The sequence below is a fragment of the Cynocephalus volans genome, chromosome 11 (genome assembly GCF_027409185.1).
Source record: "Cynocephalus volans isolate mCynVol1 chromosome 11, mCynVol1.pri, whole genome shotgun sequence".
Taxonomy (NCBI): domain Eukaryota; kingdom Metazoa; phylum Chordata; class Mammalia; order Dermoptera; family Cynocephalidae; genus Cynocephalus; species Cynocephalus volans.
The window spans coordinates 92035136-92045674 of record NC_084470.1 but is presented as its reverse complement, the minus strand read 5'-3'; the positions used below and the strand labels follow the sequence as shown (position 1 = coordinate 92045674).

Genomic DNA, 10539 nt, shown 5'->3' with positions numbered 1-10539 from the left:
TGCGCTAGAACTATCTCGGTACTGACACAAACTCCTGAGTTGTCAACCGCTACTCAAGCTTCTCCCGGTAACCATGGAGCTCTCGCTCGTGCCTTCGGCTTTCTGGTCGCCTTTCCCTCAGCCTCCCCCCAGTTATGCTATGGTACAGTCGACCTCAGGTTGGGCACCAACTTAGGACAAGCCCAGGCGGAGGAGCCCTCCTTTCCTTCCGGTTCTGCTCCCTCATCCTTTCTCTGGGCCCCTCCTCCCTGTGCCGCCTCTGGGGCTCGGCGGGACAACCGCGGAGTTGAGATCTCGGCCGCCGAGCCCCGCCCCCCGAGCCCGGGCTGTCTTGTAGCCTTAGCCCGTGGCGTACCACCCCCGCCCCGGCTCCAGGGGCTGGCTCACAGTCCGCACCCCCCAGTGGGCTCGCCCTCCCCGTCTCCGCGCCCTCGCGTCAACTGCTGGGGGCTTGCTCATAGCCAATTCCGGACGGTTGCTCCTGCCGACGGGAACTCCACGCCCCCTCCCGCGGCCCGGGGGCCGTAGGAAGCCGTGGTGAGGAGGCAGAGGGGGCGGAGGCGGCGTTAGGGGCTCCCTAGAGGACGGGGACCCTGGAGGAGGGACACTGATGCGACCCACAGGTGGGGCCAGCCGTTAAACAGCCCCACTTCTTCTGTACCAGGCACTGAACTGGGCTCTTGACGGGCATCGTCTTTTAATCCTGAGAACATCCCAGGGAGGTACGTACTGTTGTTATGCCCATTTTACAGATTAAGACTTTTTATGGGGAAATAGACTGAGACTTCTTTTTTCCTCATTTTACAGATGGAAAAAGCGAGACTCAGAAAGGTTAAATAGTATGTTAAGGGGCATATACGTAGGGAATGGTAAAGCCGGGACTTGAACTCAAGTCTGTCTGGCTTACCAGCCCACGTTCCAAACCACTATCAGGAGCATAGAAAAAGGGAAAAGGAGGAGTGTGTGAGAAAAGGTGAGAGTGGAACTCAGAGGCTTAGAAAAACCCAGGAGGAATAGAACTAAAGGAAAGAGCATCAGGAATACAGAGCATAGTGCTGTATCATGGTGGTTAGGGGTGCTGACTCTGGACTACTTGGGTTCAAATTCCATCTTGGGTTCGAATCCCCTTACCCACCAGCGACAACAACAACAACAATATTGCATCTTGGAAGCTTAGGTCTGTACCCACCCTTACAGTGTCTCAGTTTCCTTCTCTGTAAAAAGGAGATCACGGTGTTCACTGCTCACAGGGCTGGGTGAAGAATCTACCACCTGGCTTGGCACACAGTGGGTGCTCTGTAAGAGCTGTGCCATCAACCTCATCAGTAAGGGTACTGAAGCCTGGCTTCCTTGTTGAGGCTGTCCCTGGATGGAAGAAGCCTTGGGCTTTTCTTATGCCATTTTGTTGCCCATCAACCACCCTCTCCTCTCCAGCCCCACAGGGTCCCATATCTTGGGCCATGAGTGAGTTGAAGGACTGTCCCTTGCAGTTCCATGACTTCAAGTCTGTGGACCACCTGAAGATCTGTCCCCGCTACACAGCAGTGCTGGCCCGCTCTGAGGATGATGGCATCGGCATCGAGGAGCTGGACACTCTGCAGCTAGAGCTTGAGACCCTGCTTTCCTCTGCCAGCCGGCGCCTGCGCGTGCTCGAGGCTGAAACCCAGGTGATACCCCACAGAGGGGACATCACCAGAGATGGACTATGACAAGTTATGGGATGGGTCATTGAGTTAGCCCCATCTGCTGAGGCCCATGGTACAGGTGACTATTGGGGGGAGAGAGAGAGACCCAAAGTGAGCTTGTGTGACACGTAAGATACACAAGAATGTGTATGATTCTCATAGATTACAAGATTTCTAATTCACTAGGCTTTTATTCGCCCAACTCCCATTATGTTCTGGGTCCTGTGCTAGACATTAGAGAGAGGTAATTAGGACAGTTTGGCCATCAGGGAGCTTGCCAGCTAAAGGGATGGTGTGGTCAGATAAGTACCAAGTGATGTGGTGTTATGATTAGGAGTAATAGGGGACTAGAATGGGGAGACCTGGATTTGAATCCCGGCCTAAGCATTTGCTAATGTTACTGTTTCCTAGCTATGTGACTTTCAGAAAATGGCCTCATATCTCTGAGCATCAGTTTCCCTATTTGCAAAGTAGGCTGAATAAGAGGCCCTATCTTAGAGCTTTTGTGAAGATAGAGAATTTTTGTAAAGGCTCAGCCAGATGTCTGATACTAAGTAAGCATTTCAAATGTTATTTATTGCTACTACTATTTTTATTTATTGCATAAACATCCCTTGAGCCCTGTGTGCCAGGTGCCATGCGAAATCCTGGGGAATAAAGATGGTTAAGATAAATTTTTGATCCCAGTAGTTTATAGTCTAGTTAAAGAGATGGGGTGCACTGCTTATTCCAGTATGACCAAACAACATGATCGGGTCTACAGTGGAGGTGCGAAGTGCTGGAGACTCATAGAGGAAGGAGAAGCCATTTCAGCTGGACCTCCAAGGATGGAGAGAATTAACTTGTGGTCCCTGGGAATCCACAGAAGCTTTCTGAGGAGGGCTGTGGCACAATCAGTTGAATTTTAGCATCTAAGAAGGCGGGTAACTAATGTGGAGAAGACTTCGCAGTTGTAGTGACATTTGAAGTGAGAGTTTGCTGGGAGGCTTGCTTGCCTTCGCCAAAAAGTCACTGCCAGCACATTTTCCCAGGGTTAAAATGTGCTAAGGTATGATTGTTTATTTGGCCCTTCACGTGACTGGCTTGGGCGATAGAGAGGTGACTTAGCGTACAGGCAAACAAGTATATGGAATGTTGAGAAGTATGTGAATAAAGCCCTCTGAGATGGGCACGGAAGAGAAGCTGAATTTTGAAGGTTGACTAAGAGTTTGTCTGATAGGGAAAGACCTTGGAGCCTCCTTGGATTCTAGATCCTAATTTATTCACGGGGAGAGAGTTATCCGGTATCTTTCCTTCTCCCCCTCAGTTACTGTGTCTGTAAATTTCAGATCCTCACTGACTGGCAAGATAAGAAAGGTGACCGACGATTCCTGAAGCTGGGTCGAGAACATGAGCTTGGAGCTCCCCCCAAACATGGGAAACCCAAGAAGCAGAAACTAGAAGGGAAGGCAGGACATGGACCGGGCCCTGGTCCCGGGAGGCCCAAGTCCAAAAACCTTCAGCCCAAGATCCAGGAATATGAATTCACTGATGACCCCATTGATGTGCCTCGGATCCCCAAGAATGATGCCCCCAACAGGTTGTGATCCAGAGAACATAGAGGGGGGCCTTAGGATTCTGGCCATGGAGGCTCTAGGGGGGCCTTGGGCAGAGGGGCACTCACTCAGAATCTGCTTCTCCCTGCAGGTTCTGGGCTTCAGTGGAGCCCTACTGTGCTGACATCACCAGTGAGGAGGTGCGCACACTAGAGGAGCTACTGAAACCCCCAGAAGATGAAGCTGAACATTACAAGGTAGAAAACCTAGTAGGCTGGCTGGTTAGCTCAGCTGGTTAGAACATGGTGTTCGTAACACCAGGGTCAAAGGTTAGGATCCCTATACCGGCCAGCCACCGAGAATATAAAATAAAGAAACAAGGTAGAAACCCTGGACCTTGATAGACATGGTGGAGAACAGAAAGGCTCAGAGGCACCTCAAATCAAAGATACCAGAGATGTATCATCTTCCTTCCCCTGTCCTGCCTGGCATTTCTTCTGCTCCTCAACCCACCCAGACACCCAGGCTCAAGCTCTCAGCTTTCCTTGCACAACTTCCCCTCTACTGCAGCCTCAGGCATCTATCTACTTCAGTGAAGGCCATCCCTGTCCCCTCATCTCTATCCCCTCTGCCTTGGTTCAAGCCTTCATCAGCTTTTTCCAAACAGCCTCAACACTCTCCCTGCCTTTAGGCCTCCAGAAGGACCTTTCTTTTTCTTTCTTTAATATATAAATCTTTATTTTTTTATGATGGAAATAAAACATGCTCCATAAAAAGAAATGTAGAAAATACAGAAAAGTGTTGGGGGAGCTCTTCCATAGGTCAGCTGTCACGATCAGGTGTGCTCATGACATGGCCCTGCTTGCAGGCCTCTCCTGGCTCCTGTTAGTCACTGGATTGAGTCCAAGTTTCTCAGTCCTTGCTGGCACAGCCCCAGTACCCCTCTCCATTTTCTTTGGTCACACTCCACTGCTGCATTTGCCAGCTGCACCAAGTACATTTTCCTCACCCTAGGCCAACACAGGGTCCTTGCTGTTCTCTGGGCCTCTGCGTAAGCTCTGTTAAGGGGAGACCCTTAACAGACTGACTCACCCCTCAGGGTCCTGATCTCATATTACTGCCACCAGAACGCCTTTTCACATTCCCCAGCAAAATGTTGGTTTTTCCTTTGTGCATCCATAGAACCTTGATCTACTTCTTTCACTTACCTAAATTTTTAAAAAATTTATTTGAAAAACTACATATATAGGCAGTAGTAAGTTCAAGCAATACAAAAGATAATCCCCTTTCACCCCAGACCCAAAGATCCCTAATTCTCCTCTCTAGAGGCAATAGCTGTGACCTGAGATGATCCATGTACGCACAGTATTCTGCACCTTATGTCTTGGGAATTGTTCCATATCGGCTTCTGTGTGTGTTTTACTTCTTTATGTACCTGTCTCCATTACTAGAGTGTGAATTAGAGATTTTATGTCCTTTGTCCCTTCTCACCTATACCTGGCACCAGCCTTGGCCCTGGGCTAGGGACTTGGGAGACAGATAAAGAAATGAGTGAATGAGGGAATGAATGAAAAAGTGTGGTTTATTTATTTTTATTTATTTATTTATTTTTTTGTTTTGGCGGCTGGCTGGTACAGGGATGGGAACCCTGGACCTTGGTGTTAGCAGCAGCACACAGTAACCAAGTGAGCCAGTGGGCCAGCTGAGTGAAAAGCTTATTGGCAATGCCCAAGTGCACAGAGAGCGCCACGTAGTCCAGACATGGCTGCCCAGTGTTTGCCCGCTCAGGGCTGGTGGTATCTCTCCCACAGATCCCGCCCCTGGGAAAGCACTACTCCCAGCGCTGGGCCCAGGAAGACCTGCTGGAGGAGCAAAAGGACGGGGCCCGGGCAGCGGCTGTGGCTGACAAGAAGAAAGGTATCATGGGGCCACTGACTGAACTGGACACTAAAGGTAGGTCTCTTCCCCTCCCTGCCCAGCCCACGCTAGGGCTTAAGTTCCCAGAACATCAGCTCATCTGCGCTCCTCTTCTCTGCCCACTTCAGATGTGGATGCCCTGCTGAAGAAGTCTGAGGCCCAGCATGAGCAGCCGGAAGATGGGTGTCCCTTTGGCGCCCTGACTCAGCGCCTCCTGCAGGCCCTGGTGGAGGTGAGCACCCCAATGAAAAGTGCATAGATCATAAATGTATAGCTTGATACATTTTCACAAATGAGCTTGTATTACCAGCCTGGAGATCACAAAATAAAACATTACCATATGCTAGAAGCCGCACTTATGCCCCTCCCAGTCTATAACCCCCTCTGAATGTATCCACAATTCCACAGTTACTTTTACTGAGTGTTGACCAAGAGTTGAGCCCTGTACAGGAGCTGTCCACATATCCTATCACTGGAGATAAGGACAGTGGTTAGCCCTGGGTTACACATGAGAAGATTGAGGCTCAGAGAAGTGAACTCTTTGCTTGAGGTCACACATAGAGGCATGATTCAAACCCCAACTTGAGGGTCTCTGTATACCCAGTGGCCGACCTTAGGCACACCCCTTTACCTCATTGAGCCTGAATATTCTCTTCTGGCTCAAACATAATGGTTTATTTATCTCTCATTTAACAGTCTGGGGCACATGTTACAGGTTGAATAAGGTAGGGGTAGGAGAAGGTCCCTTCCCCACACCATCAGACAGGGACCCCAGAGAGGGACCCCAGCTTTGTACTGTGCACAAGGTCACTCTGGGTGTGATCACCACTCCAAGCCCACAGAAAGAAAAACAAGGAGGAGTGTGTGAAGGATCCTTTTTGGGCCATGACTAGCTCTGGCTCTTATCTCTTCTGATCAGTTTCTACCCCAGAGGATTTGTCACATGACCACACCTGACTGCAAGAGAGCCTGGGAAATGTAGTGCAGCTAGGCAGGCATAGCCCAGCTAATGTAGAAGAGCATGGTGTTTGGACATCTAGCAGCTTCTGCCACAGCATGCTTAGCATAGTGCCTGGTGCATAGCAAGTGCTTAACAAACCTTACTTATTTCTTTTATCTTGTTGAGTGTTATCATTGCTTTTCTGTATTCCTTTCTTTTGGTATCAGTCCAAAAAAGGGGGATTTCTAGAATGATCAAAGCTGTTTGGGGTTAGTTTGGGAAAGCTTCCCAGAGGAGGTGGGATGGGAAAGATGAAAGGATATTTCTGGTCTGTGAAGACTGCCCATGTAGGTCAGAGAGGAGCAGGAAAGTGGAAATACTACAGCTCTTTCTCCCTCCACTCCATTTCTGTGGTCTTCTAGGAAAATATCATTTCCCCTATGGAGGACTCTCCTATTCCTGACATGTCTGGGAAAGAGTCTGGGGCTGATGGGGCAAGCACTTCTCCCCGCAATCAGAACAAGCCCTTCAGGTGAGTGTAATCCTATCCATACCCCACAACCTGACCTCTGCTTCTGTTGGCTTCTGTTCATCCCCACATTGAGAGGTCCTCATTAATAGAGAAGCTGAGGGCAGTTTGGTAAACCTGATGAAGGTCTTAGATGTGAGTGCTGGCCCAGCATTTCTGCATCCACAGATTCAGTCTAGGGTTATTCATCATGGCACTGTTCATACTGTAAATAACCTAAATGTTCACCTGCAGGGGATTGGTTGGCTCAATTGTCATAACTCCATATGATGAAATAACTTGCAACTATTAATCATATTAGAGAAATATACTTAATTGACATGAAAAGGTATAAACAGTAGAGTGCCAATGGGGAAAATGTCAGTTGTAGCCTAGTATAGACAGCATGATTCTATTTTTACTTAAAATATAATTAAGTATGTGCACATACAGGGGAAAAAAACCTGGAATAACATATAGCAAAAGATTGAAAATAATATAACAAAATCCGGGAAAAAAAAACTATAATAACATATAATAAAGTTATAGAAATATGTAAAAAATAATAGTAACATATAACAAAATAAAGGATTCTCTCTGGGTTGTTGGCATTATGGGTTTTTCTGTATTTTTTGGACAATAGATATATGTTGCTTGTGTTTTAAAACCAGACCAAGGGCCGAGCCCGTGGTGCACTTGGTAGAGTGCTGCGCTGGGAGCGCGGCGACTCTCCCGCCGCGGGTTCGGATCCCATATAGGAATGACCAGTGCGCTCACTGGCTGAGTGCTGGTCACGAAAAAGACAAAAAAAAAAAAAAAAAACCAGACCAAAAGACTTAAAAAAAAAGACCAGATGTATATGTCTTCCTCTGTTTTTATATCTGGATAGATATAGAGGGGTTCCCAAATTGAAAGGAAGGTGTTCACTCACATTGGGGAACCCTGGGGACCTCTGAGGTGGACCCCTGTGCAAGCTGTCCCTGGAACTGAAGGGGTCGCTCTCTGGGCCTGCTTCTCCCACAGTGTGCCGCATACTAAGTCCCTGGAGAGCCGCATCAAGGAGGAGCTGATTGCCCAGGGCCTTCTGGAGTCTGAGGACCGCCCTGCGGAGGACTCGGAGGATGAGGTGCTCGCTGAGCTGCGCAAACGGCAGGCTGAGCTGAAGGCGCTCAGTGCCCACAACCGCACCAAGAAGCACGACTTGCTGCGGTGAGCAGGGGCAGGGCACGTGGTCTAGGGGCCGAGGCTTCCCAAACCTGGCTGGGCCTCTAAATCACCTGGAGAGCCTTGAAAAAAATATCAGTACTAAGCTCCACCCCCCTGGTTATGTCTCAGATTCTAATTCCACAGATAGGGCTCAGGCATCTGGATTTGCTTTGATGGTTTAATTGTGAAAAGATATAAAATTTACTCTCTCAACCATGTTTAAGTGTACAGTTCAGTAGTATTAACTATATTCACGTTGTGATTCACATTGTATAGTTTACTTCTAAGTCTTTTCAAGCTTTCGTCCCCCTCAAAGTTTTACTATGAGAAGTTTCATACACACAGAAAATTTGAAAGAATAATACAGTGAACACCAATATACTTTCCACCTGGACCAATTAACTGCTAACTTTTTGTTGGACATCTGTGATTTTTATTGGCCCAACACCGGAAATTGACCAGTGTTTTAGGGCCAGTTATTTAGGGAATTAGCCACAGTGCCGTTCATTTGATATCAATTCCTGTCCATCTTGTCCTGCATTGGTCACAACAAGGGTGTAGGTGGCATCTTGAGGGAGACTGTGGTGGTAGCTGCCCTTTCATTAGGGAGATAGAGAAGCAACCCGAACAGGTCTCCTTGCTTCTCACAGGAGCTGTGTCTTAGCCTTACAGAGCCCCAACAGGGCAGAGCACGCTTATTCATTTGGCCAGCTCTTACTGTCTCTCAGCCAGACACTGTGCTGGGGGATAGGAAAAGAGGCAGAGCAAAAGATTTGCAGTCTTCTAGTAGATGATTGGTAAAGACATGCACCATGAAAAGGAGAGGTAGTTGCTGACAAGCTGCTAGGGTATTTAAGGTTAAGGAAGACTAATGTGCGCTGAGTGCCTGTCATGTGCCCAAGGCTTTATGTACACACTCTCATTTAATGTTGACAGCAACCAAAGGGGTAGGTGGTAGTTTCCCTGTTTACCAGATTAGGAAATAAAGGCCCCATGAAGTGAAGTGCTTTGCTGAAACTCACATGCCCAACAAACAGCCAAGCCTAGACTTGAGCCCTCAGCTGAATCCACGCTCTTTCTGGTTCATGTTGCCTCTCAAGGGCAAGAAAAGGAAAATACAGATGAAAGAGGCACTGAGGGAGGGAGAGAGAGAGAGAGGAAGAGAGGAAAGCAGGAGTGTGCAGTTGGAGAAGTACTGGGTGGTGAAGAAATAACTTGGGGCTGTCAGAAGGCCAGAGGACTGCTGCAGACCAGCTTCAGGGCCTAAGCAAGGCACCCCCTGATTTGAGCAGCTGCTTCCCCTTCTGGAAAACTGGCAGTTTGGACTAGATCTCTAAGTGACCTTCCAGCTTCACCTTCAGTAGAATTTACAGGTCGGATCCTATTCAGAGTGATTGATTTGGCACCTTACCCACCTCCTGCAGGCCTCAGGCTGCCTAGACCCTTAGGTTGCCCTGGAATATGGATGCTGAAGTAAGCTGGGCTTCTGCTGGCAGCAGAGCACCTTCTAAAGAACATTGTTTAGAAACAGTTTGGAGCCGGCCTGCTCCAGCTCTCCCACTCACTAGTTGTGGGATCTTGGGACATTTCTTGTCCTCTTTGAGCTTCAGTTTTCTTACTGGTAACACAGGAGTAATAGTACTACTTCACAGGGTTGTTATGACAGTTAAGTTTATATATTTCCTCAGAAATATATAAATAATATGTGATATATATATATATGTTTTAAAGAGCTTAAAACAGTGCTTAGCACACAGTGCCATATAAGTGTGGTTCAATAATTGCTTTTTGGTCGTGATTATATGAAACGGTCTCCAGGAGTACCAGCTTGGGATGGTGGGTGGGCTGAGTCTGGGAGAGAGAGGGGTGACCAGGCACCCAGCCGGCTGGTCCCCACAGGCTGGCAAAGGAGGAGGTGAGCCGGCAGGAGCTGAGGCAGCGGGTCCGCATGGCAGACAACGAGGTCATGGACGCCTTTCGCAAGATCATGGCTGCCCGGCAGAAGAAGAGGACCCCCACCAAGAAGGAGAAGGACCAGGCCTGGAAGACTCTGAAGGAGCGTGAGAGCATCCTGAAGCTGCTGGATGGGTAGCCCTCACGCCTGCCTCGGCTGCTTCCCTGACCTGCGGGAGCGGTGGGGGTGGCCCACTTCCCTCTCTGGGCATGGAGAGCCTTGGCTTCTGGCTGCCTGCCAAATGGTGACAGTCTCTAGAAGACTGTGGTCCTTCTCTGAGGTCTTTTGGCCTAGCTCTGTACAGCCAGGACATAGGAGGCCCTGCTGGGCTGGCCTGGGGCCCAGTATTTCCTTGGCCCCCAAGATGGGAGGAGCTTTATGTCTGGGTCTCCCTCTTCCCCCTCATCACCATCCCCCACTCCCTCACCCCCGACCCCTCTCTCCCCCTCAAGGACTTCTTGTGGTTTTGTAAAGTGCAAACTTAAGAATAAAGTGACTGCTGTGGTTTTTCAAAAAAAGCACCCAGAGTCTTTGAATGTCTGTTCTTGTGGGGTAGGAAGGAACCAGTGTGGGTGGCAAGGTTCAAGGGGGCACGCTTGATGGCTCTCAGCCTGTGGCCACTCACCCATGATATTCATTCAGGGAGAACTTTCTGAGCACCTTTCTGAGGATACTTGTGGCTGCAGTTAACTGGACACCCCCAGCTCAAGGTGGATTAACAATAAGGAAATGTGTTGGCTGGGGGCTTTGGCGGTCCTGGAACAGGGTGGCCTTCAGCAACTCAACAGGGACAT

The 10539-nt window shown here is 48.9% G+C and overlaps 1 protein-coding gene across 2 annotated transcripts; it reads left to right on the top strand.

Annotated features, from left to right (window-relative positions):
* The first annotated feature begins 212 nt into the window (after positions 1-212).
* On the top strand, positions 213-10263 carry TADA3 (transcriptional adaptor 3). 2 transcript variants are annotated; one of them, XM_063114909.1, is made up of 10 exons: positions 213-537; positions 665-722; positions 1435-1667; positions 3014-3264; positions 3372-3477; positions 5032-5173; positions 5266-5369; positions 6500-6609; positions 7609-7794; positions 9691-10263. In XM_063114909.1, exons 3-10 carry the CDS (start codon positions 1461-1463, stop codon positions 9881-9883), a joined length of 1299 nt encoding a protein of 432 aa, XP_062970979.1. In that variant the 5' UTR covers positions 213-537; positions 665-722; positions 1435-1460; the 3' UTR covers positions 9884-10263. The 2 variants fall into 2 exon arrangements, with proteins under 2 accessions (XP_062970979.1, XP_062970980.1); XM_063114910.1 differs by lacking the exon at positions 665-722.
* Positions 10264-10539: the final 276 nt, after the last annotated feature.